General features: G+C 42.5%; 1 protein-coding gene across 1 annotated transcript in view; it reads left to right on the top strand.

Annotated features, from left to right (window-relative positions):
* The first annotated feature begins 7,067 nt into the window (after positions 1-7,067).
* Positions 7,068-21,187, top strand: part of LOC133537943 (glycine receptor subunit alpha-2-like) — a 59,783-nt gene continuing 45,663 nt past the window's right edge. Inside the window, exons 1-2 of the mRNA XM_061879131.1 lie at positions 7,068-7,414; positions 13,753-13,874. Coding sequence (XP_061735115.1) covers positions 7,347-7,414; positions 13,753-13,874 — 190 coding nt within the window. The 5' untranslated portion in view covers positions 7,068-7,346. The remainder of the gene's footprint in view (positions 7,415-13,752; positions 13,875-21,187) is intronic.

Here is a 21,187-nt window from a genome sequence, read left to right as displayed (position 1 = left end):
CCGCAGAGGCCACCACAGTGGATATGTTTCTTTTACTTTTTATTCATAGCTGTATGTAGAAGTGTCTGCTTGTATCTGCTGCTTTAATGTCTTTAATGTCCTCTGTGTTCTTTGATGTTTGATGTTTCCCTCTTACACACATGGAAGAGGGATGTGTACTATGGCTATGAGTTGTTTTTTTATTTTTTTTAATTTATTTGTTTTTTTTCCTTGGCCTCAGTCTGAATTGAATTGAATTATATTTTATATAGCGCTTTTTCTCTAGTGACTCAAAGCGCTTTACATAGTGAAACCCAATATTTAATGTTTACATTTAAACCAGTGTGGGTGGCACTGGGAGCAGGTGGGTAAAGTGTCTTGCCCAAGGACACAACGGCAATGACTAGGATGGCTGAAGCGGGTATCGAAACCTGCAACCCTCAAGTTGCTGGCCCGGCCGCTCTACCAACCGAGCTATACCGTCTGCACCCCCACTCCAGGGCCCAGGCAAAGACCGATTTTTTAAATTTTATTTTAATCTTCTATTTTTCCCCCCCCTTTGTTTACCTTTATCTCATCTTTTTTGAAAGGGGCGCTGGAAGCCGGCAGACCCGTCAGCGATCCTGTTCTGTCTCCCTGTAATGTTTGCCTAAACTTCAATGGGATTGTGCTGAAAATTTTAATTTTCCCGAAGGAACTCTCCTGACCGAATAAATAAAGTACTATCTAATCTATCTAATTTGAATATGAAGCATTAAATGCATTGGCAAAAAAGTGAATTTTGTGTCCTTGATTCAATCGTTTTTGCATTGTCAAAATCGAATGTTAGCAAAGCCTTAATGACTACCTCCACAGTCTGTAGAAATGCACGTATGTCACGTCAACCTCAGTTTTGAAACATCTCTGCCGAGAAAAAGGGCGTACACCAAGTTTTTGTGCGTATGTGAATTATATTTATATAGCGCTTTTCTCTAGTGACTCAAAGCACCTTACATAGTGAAACCCAATATCTAAGTTACTTTTAAACTAGTGTGGGTGGCACTGGGAGCAGGTGGGTAAAGTGTCTTGCCCAAGGACACAACAACAGTGACTAGGATGGCGGAAGCGGGAGTCGAACCTGCAACCCTCAAGTTGCTGGCACGGCCGCTCTACCAACCGAGCTATACCGCCCCTTGCGTAAGCAAGCACGTTACATGAGCCCCCAGGTGTGTGCTGTATAAGGCAGGGGCGTCAAACGTTCGGCCCGTGGGCCACATCAGGCCTATGTTAGAATAATTATGTATAAGTTATCACACAGCTCTCATGCTTAAAGGCCGTTGCTGTAGTAATTATCAATTGTGCTGAAGTTGTACTTATCTATTTGGGCAAAGGCACAACGCGTAATCTTCCATTGTGAGTTGTCTCGTATCAGCAGTTTGTTTCCAGACCCTGCCTGCTGACAGCCAAGGACGGACATGGAGTACCTCAACGCAGACAAAACGGAGACAGGGCGAAATCATGAGTGTCAGCACATTTCCATTCTGAATAATCACATATTGTGTCTACTGGTGCTGCTTGCATTACCCCTCCCTTCAGAAGCAGCCTCAGTGATGTTAACTAGCGACCTCCAGAATAAATAGAGGAGCATGTGGGACTGTACCTTAGAGCAGTGGTTCTCAAATGGGGGTACGCATACCCCTGGGGGTACTTGGAGATATGCCAAGGGGTACCTGAGATTTTTTTTTAAATATTCTAAAAATAGCAACAATTCAAAAATCCTTTATAAATATATTTATTGAATAATACTTCAACAAAATATGAATGTAGGTTCATAAACTGTGAAAAAAAATACAACAATGCAATACTCAGTGTTGAAAGCTAGATTTTTGTGGACATGTTCCATAAATATTGATGTTAAATATTTCTTTTTTTGTGAAGAAATGTTTAGAATTAAGTTCATGAATCCAGATGGATCTCTATTACAATCCCCAAAGAGGGCACTTTAAGTTGATGATTACTTCTTTGTGTAGAAATCTTTATTTATAATTAAATCACTTGTTTATATTCCAACAAGTTTTTAGTTATTTTTATAGCTTTTTTTTTTAATAGTTCAACAAAGACCACTACAAATGAGCAATATTTATACCATTTAATAAATCAGAAACTGATGACATAGTGCTGTATTTTACTTCATCTCTTTTTTTTAACCAAAAATGCTTTGCTCTGATTAGGGGGTACTTGAATTTAAAAAATGTTCACAGGGGGTACATCACTGAAAAAAAGTTGAGAACCACTGCGTTAGAGCGTAGAGTGAAGCTGTAACTGGGTGTACAGCCCAATCGTCTCTCCTCATGAGCCAAATTGAACTCTGTCTCATCTTGATTCCTTGCTTCTTGTCTAGTTTAATACATAGTTTGGTGTTTGAACCTGACGGCCTGAGAACAAGTTTTACCCGGCCCGCGTGATGAGTTTGCAAAGTATAAAAACAAGCTGCTTTTTTTTTTTTGGAACAAAAGAAACTGATGTTCTAAATGTGTCTACTGGGTGTCACCATATAAATTCTGTTAGGCAAGCAAACAGTTTGTACCGCGGCTAAGCAAGAGGTACACTGTAAAGGGGGACTGTGGCTCCTCCTCATCGACCCACATGATACTTAAAACCTTTCCTTTTTACGTCTTCTACTTTGAAAACATTGTCATTTAGCAGCCTTACACCCCCAGAACGTCTCTGTCAAACACGAGAAAAATGAACTTAACCTTTTTGAATAGTTTTTACCTCAGTTTCTGACGGTTTGTTGAGTTCGCACTGGATTGATAGGTGGACATGACAAAGGAAATATTTGATACCTACAAAAGTTTACATGTGTTTTTGTTCAAACCCAAAAAGACTGTGATTTAAAGGCCTACTGAAATGAGATGTTCTTATTTAAACGGGGATAGCAGGTCCATTCTATGTTTCATACTTGATCATTTCGCGATATTGCCATATTTTTGCTGAAAAGATTTAGTAGAGAACATCGATGATAAAGTTCACAACTTTTGGTCGCTAATAAAAAAGCCTTGCCTTTACCGGAAGTAGCAGATGATGACGTAACCGGTGTGAGGGCTCCTCACATCCTTACCCATCCATCCATTTTCTACTGCTTATTCCCTTTTGGGGTCGCGGGGGGCGCTGGCGCCTATCTCAGCTACAATCGGGCGGATGGCAGGGTACACCCTGGACAAGTCGTCACCTCATCGCAGGGCCAACACAGATAGACAGACAACATTCACACTCACATCCTCACATTGTTTATAATGTGAGCCTCCAGCATCAAGGACTATTTTGACCGAGAAAGCGACAATTTCCCCATTAATTTGAGTGAGGATGAAAGATTTGTGGATGAGTATATTGATAGTGAAGGACTAGAAAAAAAATAAAAATAAAATAAATAATAAAAAAAAAAAGGCGATTGCATTGGGAGCGATTCAGATGTTTTTAGACACATTTACTAGAATAATTCTGGGAAATCCCTTATCTTTCTATTGTGTTGCTAGTGTTTTAGTGAGTTAAATAGTACCTGATAGTCGGAGGGGTGTGTCCACGACTGTGTTGATGCCAGTCTCTGAGGGAAGTCACGGCAGCTGCATGGACGGCACAAGCTCAGCTGATGTCCGGTAAGAGGCAACATTTTACCACAATTTTCTCACCGAAACATGCCGGTTGACAAGTGGTCAGGAACCATGTTCGCTTGACCGCTCTGATCCATAGTAAAGCTTCACCTTCGGGAATTTTAAACAAGGAAACATCGTGTGTTTGTGTGGCTAAGGGCTAAAGCTTCCCACCTCCATCTTTGTACTTCGACTTCTCCATTATTAATTGAACAAATTGCAAAAGATTCAGCAACACAGATGTCCAAAATACTGTGTAATTGCGCGATGAAAAGAGACGACTTTTAGCCGCAAGTGGTGCCGCGCTAATATGTCCCCTCCAACCAATAACGTCACGAACACGCATCATCATACGCATCATCATTCCTCGACGTTATCAACAGGAAACTCCGCAGGAAATTCCATCCATCCATCCATCCATCATCTTCCGCTTATCCGAGGTCGGGTCGCGGGGGCAGCAGCCTAAGCAGGGAAGCCCAGACTTCCCTCTCCCCAACCACTCCGTCCAGCTCTTCCCGGGGGATCTTGAGGCGTTCTCAGGCCAGCCGGGAGACATAGTCTTCCCAACGTGTCCTCTGTCTCCCCCGTGCCCTAAACACGGATGTGTTTGGGTGGCATCCTGACCAGATGCCCGAGCCACCACATCTGGCTCCTCTCGATGCGGAGGAGCAGTGGTTTTACTTTGAGTTCCTCCCGGACGGCAGAGATTCTCACACTATCTCTAAGGGAGAGCCCTGCCACCCGGCGGCGGAAACTAATTTCGGCCGCTTGTACCCGTGATCTTATCCTTTCGGTCATGACCCAAAGCTCATGACCATAGGTGAGGATGGGAACGTAGATCGACCGGTAAATTGAGAGCTTTGCCTTCCGGCTCAGCTCCTTCTTCACCACAACGGATCGGTACAACGTCCGCATTACTGAAGACGCCACACCGATCCGCCTGTCGATCTGACGATCCACTCTTCCCCCACTCGTGAACAAGATTCCTAGGTATTGAACTCCTCCACTTGGGGTAGGGTCTCCTCCCCAACCCGGAGATGGCACTCCACCCTTTTCCGGGCGAGAACCATGGACTTGGAGGTGCTGATTCTCATTCCGGTCGCTTCACACTAGGCTACGAACCGATCCAGTGAGAGCTGAAGATCCCTGCCAGATGAAACCATCAGGACCACATCACCTGCAAAAAGCAGAGACCTAATCCCGCGGCCACCAAACCGGAACCCCTCAACGCCTTGACAGCGCCTAGAAATTCTGTCCATAAAAGTTATGAACAGAATCGGTGACAAAGGACAGCCTTGGCGGAGTCCAATCGTCACTGGAAACGTGTCCGACTTACTGCCAGCAATGTGGACCAAGCTCTGACACCGATCATACAGGGAGCAGACCGCCACAATAAGACAGTCCGGTACATTCGACCGAGGGACACGGTCGAATGCCTTCTCCAAGTCCACAAAGCACATCTAGACTGGTTGGGCAAACTCCCATGCACCCTCAAGAACCCTGCCGAGAGTATAGAGCTGGTCCACAGTTCCACGACCAGGACGAAAACCACACTGTTCCTCCTGAATCCGAGGTTCGACTATCCGGCGTAGCCTCCTCTCCAGTACACCTGAATAAACCTTACCAGGAAGGCTGAGGAGTGTGATCCCACGATAGTTGGAACACACCCTCCGGTCCCCCTTCTTAAAGAGAGGAACCACCACCCCGGTCTGCCAATCCAGAGGTACCGCCCCCGATGTCCACGCGATGCTGCAGAGTCTTGTCAACCAAGACAGCCCCACAGCATCCAGAGCCTTAAGGAACTCCGGGCGGATCTCATCTACCCCCGGGGCCTTGCCGCCGAGGAAATTTTTAACTACCTCAGCCCCAGAAATAGGAGAGTCCACCACAGATTCCCCAGGCACCGCTTCCTCAAAGGAAGACGTGTTGGTGGGATTGAGGAGGTCTTCGAAGTATTCCTTCCACCTATCCACAACATCCGCAGTCGAAGTCAGCAGAACACCATCCGCACCATACACGGTGTTGATAGTGCACTGCTTCCCCTTCCTGAGGCGGCGTATGGTGGTCTAGAATCGCTTCGAAGCCGTCTGGAAGTCGTTTTCCATGGCTTCCCCGAACTCTTCCCATGTCTGAGTTTTTTCCTCCGCGACCAAAATTTAAAATTGTAATTTAGTAAACTAAACCGGCCGTATTGGCATGTGTTGCAATGTTAATATTTCATCATTGATATATAAACTGTGTGGTCGGTAGTAGTGGGTTTCAGTAGGCCTTTAAAGTTTAATCCTAGCTTTATAGATACACTGAGACCAAGTCTAAGGTCATTGTGTCTTTGAAGCTGCACCAATTTCCTCAGTATTTTTAACACATTTGAAGTGTTTTGTCCAGAGGATTATTTGTGATTTGTATGTTTTTAGAATGTGCTTGTTCTATTTTTGGCCAAAATTAAACAAAGAAAACAACCTTAAATTGCCTTTATTTTTAAATTATCATGGCATGATTTTACCATTCCGGTCCACTTTTCCTCCATGCGGCCCCTGAGATTAAATGAGTTTGAAACCTGCCAGCTACTGTAGTGTCATAACAACAAGTTACATTACTATGTGTTTATTAGGGAGGGCGAACAGGTAGCATCAAATCTATTTGGTTGGTCCAAATCGTATGATTTAATTAAAAATGTGTTTTAGCATTGTTCTGTTTGACTATTAACAGTTCTTCCCTTATTTTTACACTTGCACGACGGCTAGGGAAGTTGAAATATTAATAATTATAATTGTCTCTGCAGCTAATAAAGGTTTTATGATGGCTATAGTTTAATTCTGGAACAGATTATTCCCATTATAATTGGACCTGACTGGGGGAGGAAAAAATTGTTTTTAAAATGACTATGAAACTCAGACCAGCGTGACCGACAGGACTGGGTCGCGGACTTATGAATGACACTTAACGCGTCTAAGTGGACCTTTCGCCTCGTGCAGCCTGGCAGAATACCTCCTCCTCCTTGTCTGTCACTCACATCTCATCTCGTCTCGCTCGGAAGAGGCCAACCTTTGCAGCATCTCCAATCATATGCCTGGAAATCTGTTTCCAGGGTAACCGTGGTACCAAATACTCTCCATCCAGCAGCCTCTGCTGGTCCAACCTTTGTTTACACTCCTGAGGAGGGAGGGAGAGGGGGTTCACACAATTAAAAAGGCTGACCAAACATGCAAAAGTGGAAAGTGTCAAATATAAAATCCAGTAATTAATCTGGTGCTTCTGAATTGTTTTAGGCAACAAATTGCATTTCCACATGTAAAATTTGCAGTATTCAAAAGTGACAGGTCCCTATTATGTAACAGGCACCGCTATGTTACAGATTACCTTATTTTATTGGAACCCAACGCACGTCCGCCGCTTGTGCGCCTGCGCGTAAAAGGACCAAAAAGCTCTCGAAGCGCCCAAAGGAGAGAGAGGCGTTACTCACCCATTCCTCCACCGTGGCCGCGCATCCAACCTCCTCCTGGAGACTGGAGAAGAAGGTGCTTTTTATTTTTAATCCTTTTTTTAGTATTTTTAAGCCACCTTTTTCCTTGTAACCATCATTGCGTGTGTGTGTTTTTTTTTTTTAAAGAGTTGGGCTACAACTAAACTATGTTGTGCAGTGTGCCGTACAGAAGCGATATGTATTTTTGGGAGACGACTGACAGATGGAAGAAGTGAAAGTACAAAAGTGAGCGCAAACAGCCAACGGCGCCCGGAATGCATCGCTCCTTCGTGGTGGTTTGGGGAGCTTTGCTTGCGTGTTTCATGGAGACGAACAACTTCAGGTGCGTACACGCAGACGACTCGTTCGAAGCCGATCATATGCACCGAACGTGAAACGACATCGGGTCGTGCGTAATGCGCAATAACGCACGAACCCGCCCGCCCACGTCGGGAATAGAAATACAACAATGTGCAACAATTCTTCTCAGGTAAAGAGGAGAAATATAACCTTGGAGCAGGGGTCTCAAACTCAATTTACCTGGGGGCCACTGGATGCAGAAACTGGGTGAGGCTGGGCCGCAAGAAAAGATTTCTTAAAAAAATCTAACATGCACTTTTTTAATGAATTTTACCTTCTTTGAATGGCTTTCCCGTTCTAGTAACATACTTGCCAACTCTCACGCACCCGAATATCAGTGCCCTTCCCGACAATCTCCCGGGGCAATCATTTTCCCGGTTTTCACCCGGACAACAATTAACGTCCTCTACAACCTGCCGTCTCGTCCGCTTTTCCACCATAAAAACATTGTGCCGGCCCGGTCACATATTGTATGAGGCTTCTGCAGACCCACGGAAGTGACTGCAAGACATACTTGATCATCAACCATACAGGTCACACTGAGGGTGGCCGTATAAAAAAATGTGTCACTGTTACAAATATCCGCCACACTGCGAACCCACATCAAACAAGAATGACAAACACATTTTGGGAGAACATCCGCACCGTAACACAAAATAAACACAACAGAATAAAATCCCCAGAATCCAATGCAGCCCTAACTCTTCCGGGCTACAATGGGGGGGTCGGGGTATATATTGTAGCCCGCAAGAGTGAAGTGAAGTGAATTATATTTATATAGCGCTTTTCTCTACATAGTGAAACCCAATATCTAAGTTACATTTAAACCAGTGTGGGTGGCACTGGGAGCAGGTGGGTAAAGTGCCTTGCCCAAGGACACAACGGCAGTGACTAGGATGGTGAAAGCGGGAATCGAACCTGCAACCCTCAAGTTGCTGGCACGGCCACTCTACCAACAGAACTAGGGCTGCATGGGATTCTGGGTGTTTGTTCTGTTGTGTTTATGTTGTGTTACGGTGCGGATGTTGTCCCAAAATGTGTTTGTCAATCTTGTTTGGTGTGGGTTCACAGTGTGGCACATATTTGTAACAGTGTTAAAGTTGTTTATACGGCCACACTCAGTGTGACCTGTATGGCTGTTGATCAACTATGTCTTGCAGTCGCTTACTGCGTCTCTAGAAGCCAAATACAAGATGTGGCTAGGCTGGCACGCTGTTTGTACGGGTTGTAGAGGACACTAAAGGCAGCGCCTCCACGGTGCCCCCTTATTATTGTTGTTTGGGTGAAATTCGGGAGAATGATTACCCCTGGAGGGTCACTGAAAATTGGTAGTCTCCCGGAAAAATTGAGAGTGTACAAGTATGACGCTATAAAGCGCTATTCATATGAAACTCGCAGGCCGCACCATCATTAAATTTTCATATTAAAGGTGCTGGCCGCCAAATAATGTCTCGCGGGCCGCGTGTTTGAGACCCCTGCCTTGGAGGAAAATCTAATTCAAAAAATGTGTTTGATCTAGAGATGCGTGATTTGCGGTTTCATCCGCGGAGTCCGCGGATAAACCGCGGGTCGGGCGGGTGACATGACGAAAAAAATAGATTTTAATTAGATTCGGGCGGGTGGCGGTTGAACCATCCGGAAATATTTGATATACATGGTTCTGGGATCGTTATCCTTTGCCATTCAAAGAGCCATTTAAGACCCGTGTCACAAAGCGAAGAAGACAATAGGAGACGCTAATATTCTCTAGAATGACTGCCGAGAGTCACCCAGATAATAAGTATTAGGGTGTGCGATGAAGCCATTGGCTTTGTCGCCTTCTACAACATGTACGATCTGCTTGTCAGTCCAGCATCATGTTGTGTGTGGCTTCCGCGGCAACACACACACGACTGCAAGGCATACTGGGTGACACAGAGTACACTAATGGTTGTGATATAAGCAATTTTAACACTCTTAGTAATATGCGCCACGCTGTGAAGCCACACCAAACAAGATTGACAAACACATTTCGGGAGAACATCCTCACAGTAACACAACATAAACGCAACACAACAAATACCCAGAATCCTTTGTATCATGACAATTCCGTGTCCCGAGCGTCGGTAATGTGGGCGGGGTTGGGGGCGCGTTGGTGTAAAATGTATTCAGGTGTGTCACAGATACAAAGGATTCTGGGTATTTGTTGTGTTGCGTTTATGTTGTGCTACTGTGAGGATGTTCTCCCGAAATGTGTTTGTCAATCTTGTTTGGTGTGGCTTCACAGCATGGCGCATATTAGTAAGTGTTAAAGTTGTTTATATCACAACCATCAGTGTACTCTGTATCACCCAGTATGCCTTTCAATCTTTTACGTGTGATTGTGGAAGCAGCACACAACATGTTGCCGGACTAACAATCGGTTAGTACATGTTTTTGAAGGTGTCAAAGGGAATGGCTTCACAGCACGTTAGAGGCTCCAATTGTCTTCATTACTCTGTGAAACGGGTTTAAATAGCTCTTTGAGTGGTTAAGGTGGCCGACCTCTGATGTATTTCAGCGGGCGGGTGGCGGGCGGTTGGTGTCCTGATAAAATGTTGGTTCGGGTGGACGGCGGGTGGATGACGACTTTGGTGATGCGGTTGCGGATTATATAATTGCCTATCCGCGCATCTCTAGTTTGCTCGTACAACACTTAAAACCTTTAGCACAGGGGTCTCAAACTCAATTTACCTGGGGGCCACTGGATGCAGAGTCTGGGTGAGGCTGGGCCGCGAGAAAAGATTTCTTTAAAAAAAAGTTGCATACTCCTTAGCATGTCTAGTTGTATAATGACATTTCAAATTGTATCCCTTGTGCACCGCAACTTTCTCTGTCCAAATAAGACACGTCGGGGTGCCCCTGTGCTCAACAAAGAAATATTGCATCTCCAACTTTTCCTGGAATTGTCTTTGCTCATCACTAACCCTTCTCTTCACTGCAGGCTTTGAAAAAGACATGTTTGGGGTTGTGGAATATATTTGTATTTCGCCGACGCACGGAGAATAATGTTATTTCCGCAATGTGTGTCATTCCGCTTTTCCTCCCTAAAGCAACACGGCGGTCGGCGGACAATAGAAAGTACTGGGATAGCGAGCGCAAAAAAGTGACGGCTCCCATAGTGTTATCCGGGCGTCACATAGAAATATATGTATAGTGTTCATCGAGTGAGGCAATGCAAGTTAAACAATATGGTTTGGATTGGTCCAGGTTATCGGGGACTGTTATTACTGACGGACAGGTGTCGCGGTGTGACTGCAGCCAGGCATGTAAGAAAACCCTCGTCTCCATGGCAACGTCTCTGTCGCTTTCACTCATTTGCCGCTTTTCCACCAATGCAGGGGTAGGCAACCCAGAACGTTGAAAGAGCCATTTTGGACCCAAATTACACAATGCTGTCAAGCGCCATTCATATAAAACTAGCGGGCCGCATTAACATTAAACTTTCATATTAAGGTGGGGGCCGCAAAATATGTCTCGCGGGCCGCGTGTCTGAGACCCCTGCTTTTGCATATCAGCATGTGGAATTAAATTATGGAACTGATTAACCAAGGGAATCAAACAAAGCAGCAATATGATTCAGTTTAAGAGACTGTTTAAACTACAAGTGATCACAAAGTACACAGAAAAAGAATTGTGATGAACGTCTTAAACCAAGGGTGTCAAACGTACGGCCTGAGGGCCGGATCAGGCACGCGAACAGGTTTTATCCGGCCCGCGGAATGAGTTTGCTCAGTATAAAAATGAACCTCAAATTTTTTAATGTCCACTGGATGTCGCCATATAAATTATTTGTATCTTTGTAGATCAGGGGTGTCTAAAGTGCGGCCGTGGGGCCATTTGCGGCCCGCAGCAAATCGTTTACCGGGCCGCCACACAATCTGCGAAAATTGCAAAATTGATAGTATTGCAAAAATAAATAAAAAAAATTGAAAAAAGTGGAATGAGGTGAAATCTAATGAGAAAAACTGGCAATGTTGACACAAAGCTGCCATGCAGGCAGTTTTTTTTCCCCTTTTATCTTTATTTTCTTTTTTTCCATTGCTCATAAAAAAAAAAAGGACCAAAAAAAATCTATGTTATAATGAATTATTACTTTAAAATTATCACTTTAAAATGTTTTATGTGGAAAAAATATTGCATATGTTGTGTGGTTGCCATATAAAAACATCAAAGTTTTGACAAAAGAGCATAAAACAAACAAAATAATAGTTCAAACTTATAATCGACAGATATATCGGAAGTTTATCTTGAAATTTAAGTGTTAAAAGTAAAAAAAGAACTAAAAAAAAAATGCATGACTTTATGAGTGGGGAAGCTTTTTGATATCAAATATATTTAATAAGATTTAATTTAACATTTCACTGTGATCACTCAAAAATATTAAATAAATATTTTCAATGATGTCCTGCATTATTGATCTGTGAGGGCTTTAATTGCTAAATAAAGAAACTCTCCTGAAGGAATCAATAAAGTACTTACTATCTATCTATCTATCTATCTAAATACTGCATATTTCAGTTTTACTATAAAAAACAAAGTTGTCTTTGACAGAAAAGGCATACAACATTAAATTTAAAAAAAATAATAATAATTTGACTTATTTTTAAAATTTTAGTGACTGAGACCCTCTATGCTCCCCAGGAGCCCAAAGGATAAAAAAATAAAAAAAATCCATATATTTTGTTACGGTTTGAAAATGAAAAAATATCAAAATGGCCCCCGCATGCTTAAATTTTTCCGTGTGCGGCCCTCTGTGGAAAAAGTTTGGATACCCCTGTTGTAGATGATCCTATATATGTACAAAATAAACCACAAGATGTTAGTACATAAGTCGAGGAAAATGATCAAACTACATTAATAACATCCTGTAATGCAATTTTGATACAATTTTTTTTATCTTGACGGATTGAAAATTAATGAGTTGACTGATGAACATTATCACATTATTTACCCAGAAAATATAAATAACGACAAATAAAGATAGAATGCTATTAACCGCAAAATGTAAGTGTAAAAAAACCAAAACAATAACATTATGATTTGCACACTTTCAGAATGTGCCTGTTCTATTTTTAAACAAAGAAAACAATCTGACATTGTCTTTATTTTTAAGTTATCATACCGGGATTTTACAACGCTGGCCCACTTGGGAGTAGATTTTTCTCCATGTGGCCCCAGATCTAAAATGAGTTTGATACCCTTTTTAGGGGCAGCACGGTGTAACAGGGGTTAGTGCATATGCCTCATAATACGAGAGTCCTGAGTAGTCCTGAGTTCAATCCCGGGCTCGGGATCTTTTTGTGTGGAGTTTGCGTGTAAACATGATGTAAAATCTTCCACTCCTTCTTTGTCTCATTTTGTCCACCAAACGTTTTATACTGTGTGAATGCACAAACATGCTTTGTTGATGTTATTGACTTGTTGGAGTGCTAATCTGGCATATTTGGTCAGAACATGACTGCAAGCTAATGAATGCTAACATGCTATTTAGGCTAGCTGTGTGTGCATATTGCATCATTATGCCTCATTTGTAGCTATTTTGGAGCTCATTTATTTTCCTTTACTATTATCCTCTTTGTATATAATTTAGTTTTGCATGTCTCATGACATGGGCAGCACGGTGGCTGCAAAACTAAGATCCTGGGGTCGATCCTGCGCTCAGGATCTTTCTGTGTGGAGTTTGCATGTTCTACCCTTGACTGCGTGGGTTCCTTCTGGAACCTCCAAAGACATGCACCTGGGGATAGGTTGATTGGCAACACTAAATTGGTCTTAGTGTGTGAATGTTAGTGTGAATGTTGTCTGTCTATCTGTGTTGGCTCTACGATGAGATGGCGAATTGTCCAGGGTGTACACCGCCTTCCGCCCGAATGCAGCTGCGATAGGCTCCAGCACCCCCCGCATCTCCAAAAGGGACAAGCGGTAGAAAATGGATGGATGGATGTTTTATTGAGACAAATATTATTTATGTATTTAATATTTGTTTGCTTAGTATTGTATATTATTTATGGGTGTACCCCGCGTTCCGCCTGATTGTAGCTGAGCAGTAGAAAATGGATGGATGGTATTATTTATTTTTAAATGGGATAAAATTGCTACGGTATGAAAAGGGGTAGGATTAAATAAGCTCTGCTTCTTCCTACTCCTTTTCGGACGTGCTGTAATGAAACAACTTGAAATGTGTGATGAATTACATTGTATTGTATGCATGTTCGAAATAAACAGAAACAGAAACTGAACTGAACTGAACAGTATTTTTGTGTTTTGACTCCTATCTCCATCGGCGTGCATGTGTTGCAGGCTTGTGGGCGCCAAGGAGCACGACCCCAGGTCCTCCACCAACATGTCTCCATCGGACTTTCTGGACTCACTAATGGGTCGGACGTCGGGCTACGACGCGCGAATACGACCCAATTTTAAAGGTTTGCATTCAACTGCGTATCACATTGATTTATTTGACATTCACTGTTAAGTAATACAAACCCTGTTTCCATATGAGTTGGGAAATTGTGTTAGATGTAAATATAAAAGGAATACAATGATTTGCAAATTCTTTTCAACCCATATTCAGTTGAATTCACTACATAGACAAGATATTTGATGTTCAAACTCATAAACTTTATTTTTTTTTTGCAAATAATAATTAACTTAGAATGTCATGGCTGCAACATGTGCCAAAGTAGTTGGGAAAGGGCATGTTCACCACTGTGTTACATCACCTTTTCTTTTAACAACACTCAATAAACGTTTGGGAACTGAGGAAACTAATTGTTGAAGCTTTGAAAGTGGAATTCTTTCCCATTCTTGTTTTATGTAGAGCTTCAGTCGTTCAACAGTCCGGGGTCTCCGCTGTCGTATTTTACGCTTCATAATGCGCCACACATTTTCGATGGGAGACAGGTCTGGACTTCAGGCGGGCCACCAAAGTACCCACACTTTTTTTTTACAAAGCCACGCTGTTGTAACACGTATTGAATGTGGCTTGGCATTGTCTTGCTGAAATAAGCAGGGGTGTCCATGAAAAAGACAGCGCTTAGATAGCAGCATATGTTGTTCCATAACCTGTGTACCTTTCAGCATTAATGATGCCTTCACAGATGTGTAAGTTACCCATGCCTTGGGCACTAATGCACCCCCATACCATCACAGATGCTGGCTTTTGAACTTTGCGTCGATAACAGTTTGGATGGTTCACTTCCCCTTTGGTCCGGATGACACGATGTCGAATATTTCCAAAAACAATTTGAAATGTGGACTCGTCAGACCACAGAACACTTTTCCACTTTGCATCAGTCCATGTTAGATGATCTCGGGCCCAGAGAAGCCGGCGGCGTTTCTGGATGTTGTTGATGAATGGCTTTCGCTTTGCATAGTGGAGCTTAAACTTGCACTTACAGATGTAGCGACGAACTGTATTTAGTGACGGTGGTTTTCTGAAGTGTTCCTTAGCCCATGTGGTGATATCCTTTACAGATTGATGTCGGTTTTTTATACCATGCCGTCTGAGGGATCGAAGGTCACGGTCATTCAATGTTGGTTTCCAGCCATGCCGCTTACGTGGAGTGATTTCTCCAGATTCTCTGAACCTTTTGATGATATTATGGACCGTATATGTTGAAATCCCTACATTTCTTGCAATTGCACTTTGAGAAACGTTCTTAAACTGTTTGACTATTTGCTCACGCAGTTGTGGACAAAGGGGTGTACCTCACCGCGTCCTTTCTTGTGAAAGACTGAGCTTTTTTTGGTATGCTGCTTTTATACCCAATCATGGCACCCACCTGTTCCCAATTAGCCTGCACACCCGTGGGAGGTTCCAAATAAGTGCTTGATGAGCATTCCTCAACTTTATCATGAATTATTGCCACCTTTCCCAACTTCTTTGTCACGTGTTGCTGGCATCAAATTCTAAAGTTAATGATTAATTGCAAAAAAAAAAATGTTTATCAGTTTGAACATCAAATATGTTGTCTTTGTAGCATATTCAACTGAATATGGGTTGAAATTAATTTGCAAATCATTGTATTCCATTTATATTTACATCTAACACAATTTCCCAACTCATATGGAAACGGGGTTTGTAATTATCTGGTCATTGCAAACGTGTCAACCAATAGTTCCAGCGCAAGCTGTTTAATACATAAATCTGCCCTTAAAAGGGTATTGAGAGATTGTGTTGAATAATACTTTTGACAACTGTTGAACTTTACATGGTGGATGTTAACAACATGCAAAAAGGTAAGTAAATCATGAGAATCATGCACACAAATGGTTGTAGTTAGCAGTGGATTGCAAACTGTTAGAAAGACATTGCATAGATTTACCAACATGGTATAATTGTACAGTAGTACCTCAACTTACTAGCTTTGTTCTGTGACGGCACTCTTGATCCAAAATATTTGTATTTCACGTTGAAATCCATTTAAAAGCCTATCGAAATGAGATTTTCTTATCTAAACGGGGATAGCAGGTCCATTCTATGTGTCATACTTGATCATTTTGCGATATTGCCATATTTTTGCTGAAAGTTCGCAACTTTTGGTCGCTAATAAAAAAGCCTTGCCTTTACCGGAAGTAGCAGACGATGTGCGCATGACGTCACAGGTTGTGGAGCTCCTCACCTCTGAAAATTGTTTCCAATCATGGCCACCAGCAGCGAGAGGGATTCGGACCGAGAAAGCGACAATTTCCCCATTAATTTGAGCGAGGATGAAAGATTCATGGATGAGGATAGTGAGAGTGAAGGACTAGAAGGAAAAAAAAAGAAGGCGAGGGCAGTGGTAGCGATTCAGATGTTATTAGACACATTTACTAGGATAATTGTGGAAAATCCCTTATCTGCATATTGTGTTACTAGTGTTTTAGTAAGATTATATGGTACCTGAAAGTCGGAGGGGTGTGGTGACCGCCAGTGTCTCTGGTGGGAAGAGGCAAGAGAGTTCCGCAGCTGCAGGAGGACGCAAGCTCCGCTCATGTCTATGGTAAGAGCCGACTTATTACCACAATTTTCTCACCGAAACCTGCCGGTTGACATGTGGTCGGGAACCATGTTCGCTTGACCGCTCTGTTCCATAGTAAAGCTTCACCTTTGGGAATGTAAACAAGGAAACACCGGCTGTGTTTGTGTTGCTAAAGGCAGCTGCAATACACCGCTTCCCACCTACATCTTTCTTCTTTGACGTCTCCATTATTAATTGAACAAATTGCAAAAGATTCAGCAACACAGATGTCCAGAATACTGTGTAATTATGCGATTAAAGCAGACTACTTATAGCTTGGATCGGGCTGGAAAAAAATGTCCGCTACAACCCGAGACATCATGCACACGCGTCATCATACCGACGTTTTCAACAGGATACTTTGCCCGAAATTTAAAATTGCAATTTAGTAAACTAAAAAGGCCATATTGGCATGTGTTGCAATGTTAATATTTCATCAATGATATATAAACCATCAGACTGCGTGGTCGGTAGTAGTGGGTTTCAGTAGGCCTTTAACTGGTGCTTGGCCCCTCCAAAACAGCAAAATTTGAACATGTAACATGCCTTTTAAAAAGAAAAAACTAACTTTTAGATAATCAATATTGTATATAAAAAAAAAATACAATAGCAAGTATGACAAACAACTACAGTAGTTTTATGAAGTAATGTAATAATGTTCAGCATTTACCTTGGGGAGTAGACTTTTAGGTTATCTCCTTCAAGTTGCTTCTCCGTCAAACACACCATCAGCAGCTTTTCCATATTTTCCGTTTTGGGTATTATTTTAACATTCTTGGCTGGTATTGGCAACACTAAATTGGCCTTAGTGTATGAATGTTGGCCGTCCATCTGTGTTGGCCCTGAGATGAGGTGGCGACTTGTCCAGGGTGTATCCCGCCTTACGTCCCAAAAAGGGACAAGCGGTAGAAAATGGATGGATGGGCTGGCATTGGGTTAATTATGCTTCACTATGTTGCGGGCGAGTAGTGATACGCTCAAACTGCTTCGGGAGGTCATGTTATTGATGATTTCTTTCTTCAATTCGATGACTAGGATCTACTTCTTCTTCTCAGCGCTGTCCTTCATGTGCTTGGAAAACAATGTAATGTCAATCTCATGCTTTAAGCGAATGCTTGCAAGTGAGACCGGATGTTTTAGGTGGCTCTTATGGGGTTCACTGTGGCATTTGCTGCGCCAACTAATAGTGGGGGTGTTTGTATCTCAAATGTTTGCTGGTAACTTAAAGCATAACAGTTTTTTTTTATCTCAAAACACTCTTAAGTTGAGGTACCACTGTAGTAATGTGCAAACCCAAAACCAGTGAAGTTGGCACGTTGTGTAAATGGTAAATAAAAACAGAATACAATGATTTGCAAATCCTTTTCAACCTACATTCAATTAAATAGACTTCAAAGAAAATATACTTAACGTTAAAACTGGAAAACTTGGTTATTTTATGCATATATTAACTCATTTGGAATGTGATGGCTGAAACTTGTTTAAAAAAAGCTAGCCCAAGTGGCAAAAAAGACTGAAAAAGTTGAGGAATGCTCATCAAACACTTATTTGGAACATCCCACAGGTGAACAGGCTAATTGGGAACAGGTGGGTGCCATGATTGGGTATGAAAGCAGCTTTCGTGAAATGTTCACTCATTCACAAACAAGGATGGGGCGAGGGTCACCACTTTGTGAACAAATGCGTGAGCAAATTGTCGAACAGTTTAAGAACAACATTTCTCAACGAGTCATCGCAAGGAATTTAGGGATTTCACCATCTACGATCCGTAATATCATTGAAAGGTTCAGAGAATCTGGAGAAATCTCTGCATGTGAGCGATCCCACAGGCGGTACTGCATCAAAAAGTGACATCAGTGTGTAAAGGATATCACCACATGGAACACTTCAGAAAACCACTGTCAGTAACTACAGTTGGTCGCTATATATGTAAGTGCATGTTAAAACTCTACTATGCAAAGCCAAACCCATTTATCAACAACACCCAGAAATGCTGTTAGCTTTGCTGGGCCCAAGCTCATCTAAGATGGACTGATGCAAAGTGTAAAAGTGTTCTGAGGTCTGATGAGTCCACATTTCAAATTCTTTTTGGAAACTGTGAACGTCGTGTCCTCCGGACCAAAGAAGAAAAGAACCATCCGGATTGGTATAGGCGCAAGGTTCGAAAGCCAGCATCTGTGATGGTATGGGGGTGTATTAGTTCTCAAGGCATGGGTAACTTACACGTCTGTCAAGGGCACATTAATGCTGAAAGGTACATACAGGTTTTGGAGCAACATATGTTGCCATCCAAGCAACGTAATCATGGACGCCCCTGCTTATTTCAGCAAGACAATGCCAAGCCACGTGTTACAACAGCGGTGCTTCATAGTAAAAGAGTGTGGGTACTAGACTGGCCTGCCTGTAGTCCAGACCTGTCTCATAATAAAAATGTGTGGCACAATATGAAGCCTAAAATACCACAACGGAGACCCTGGACTGTTGAACAACTTAAGCTGTACATCAAGCAAGAATGGGTAATTATTTCTACCTGAAAAGCTTTAAAAAATGTTATTCTCAGTTCCCATACATTTGAGTGTTGTTAAAAGGAAAGGCCATGTAACACAGTGGTTAAAAATGCCCCTGTGCCAACTTTTTTTTTGCAACGTGTTGCTGCCATTAAATATTTGCCCCAAAAAAATGTAATTTCTCAGTTCAAACATTAAATACATTGTCTTTGCAGTCTATTCAATTGAATATAAGTTGAAAATTATTTGCAATTCATTGTATTCTGTTTTTATTTATGAATAACACAACGTGCCGACTTCGCCGGTTTTGGGTTTCGTACGTAGATTCAGCATATTAGAAACAGTGCAGCTCTAAACCACTGCAATGATAAATGCATGGTCAAATTATTATGATTACGTTGGGCAGGTGTGCCTGATAAATTGTTCACACCCTTTCATCCAAACATTGCACCCCCCCCCACCCCACCCCCCCCCCCCCCACCCCACTCCACCACACACCATTCCATTATCACAGATACAAATAAATAAAAAAAAGATGGTGTGTAAATACCACAGTGCTTCCAGAAGTCTTTATAAGTGCTCGCAGCAGGCATGGGGGGGGTGTCACCCTGTCAAGTCCGAGTGATGGAAGGTGCCCCCGTGGCAAGGCTGCAGGCTTCTTGTGTGTTGTGGTGCTGCACATGCGGGGAAGCTGCAAACACACAAACAGCATCTGTCACTGCATAACATAAGGAGAGGCTTGGCTTGCTTTAAACTGGCTCAGGTGGGCCCGGATGAGGGCTGTTTTTTTTGTTTGTAGGCGGTTGCAGTATAGTTGGGAGTCAAGAGGTCTGGCAAGGGACATGTTTACTTACCAATTTATAGTCAGTCGTCGGCACTTATGGGGGAGGAAAAGTACACTGCAAAAACTGAAATCTAAGTAAGATTAAATATCTCAAATACGAGTGATATTTGCTTCTTTTCTGTCTAATAAGATAATTCTTCTCCCTAAGCAGATTTTATGTGAGAGTGTTTTACTTGTTTTAAGTGTTTTGGTCCCAAATGATCTCAGTAAGATATTATCAATCAATAAATGTTTATTTACATAGCCCTAAATCACAAATGTCTCAAAGGACTGCACAAACCACTACGACTACGACATCCTCGGAAAAACCCACATAAGGTAAAAAAAAACTCACACCCAGTGGGGCGTCGGTGACAATGACTATGAGAACCTTGGAGAGGACCACAAATGTGGTCAACCCACACCCCTAGGGCAGGGGTGTCAAACTCAAATACAGAGTGGGCCAAAATTTAAAACTGAACGAGGTTGAACAAATTAATCCTTTATTAGGGACCCAAACAACTTTTGCATTGAATATTGACCAAGCCACCTCAGTAGAAGCATTTAAGTCTCACCTTAAAACTCATTTGTATACTCTAGCCTTTAAATAAACTCCCTTTTTAGACCAGTTGATCTGCCGTTTCTTTTCTTTTTTCTCCTATGTCCCCCTCTCCCTTGTGGAGGGGGTCCGGTCCGATCCGGTGGCCATGTACTGCTTGCCTGTGTATCGCCTGGGGACATCTCTGCGCTGCTGAACTGCCTCCGCTTGGGATGGTTTCCTGCTGGCTCCGCTGTGAACGGGACTCTCGCTGCTGTGTTGGATCTGCTTTGGATCCATTATGGATTGAACTTTCACAGTATCATGTTAGACCCGCTCGACATCGATTGCTTTCGTCCTCTCCAAGGTTCTCATAGTCATCATTGTCACCGACGTCCCACTGGGTGTGAGTTTTCCTTGCCCTTATGTGGGCCTACCGAGGATGTCGTAGTGGTTTGTGTTGTGGTTTGTGCAGCCCTTTGAGACACTAGTGATTTAGGGCTATATAAGTAAACATTGATTGATTGATTGATATAACTTTATAGTGACATGCAAAATCGAGTTTTGAATAATAATAATTAAAAAATATCAATGGCATATCAAATAAAATAAAAATACAAATTGAATGCGTCTTTTAGGCGGCGGGTTTGAGTTGGGGCGGGGTTTGGTGGTAGCGGGGGTGTATATTGTAGCGTCCCGGAAGAGTTAGTGATGCAAGGGGTTTTGGGTATTTGTTCGGTTGTGTTTATGTTGTGTTACGGCGCGGATATTCTCCCGAAATGTGTTTGGCATTCTTGTTTGCTGTGGGTTCACAGTGTGGCGTATATTTGTAACAGTGTTAAAGTTTTTTATACAGCCACCCTCAGTG

Source organism: Nerophis ophidion, linkage group LG19, assembly GCF_033978795.1.
Source record: "Nerophis ophidion isolate RoL-2023_Sa linkage group LG19, RoL_Noph_v1.0, whole genome shotgun sequence".
NCBI lineage: Eukaryota > Metazoa > Chordata > Actinopteri > Syngnathiformes > Syngnathidae > Nerophis > Nerophis ophidion.
This window is presented reverse-complemented; position numbering and strand designations above follow the sequence as displayed.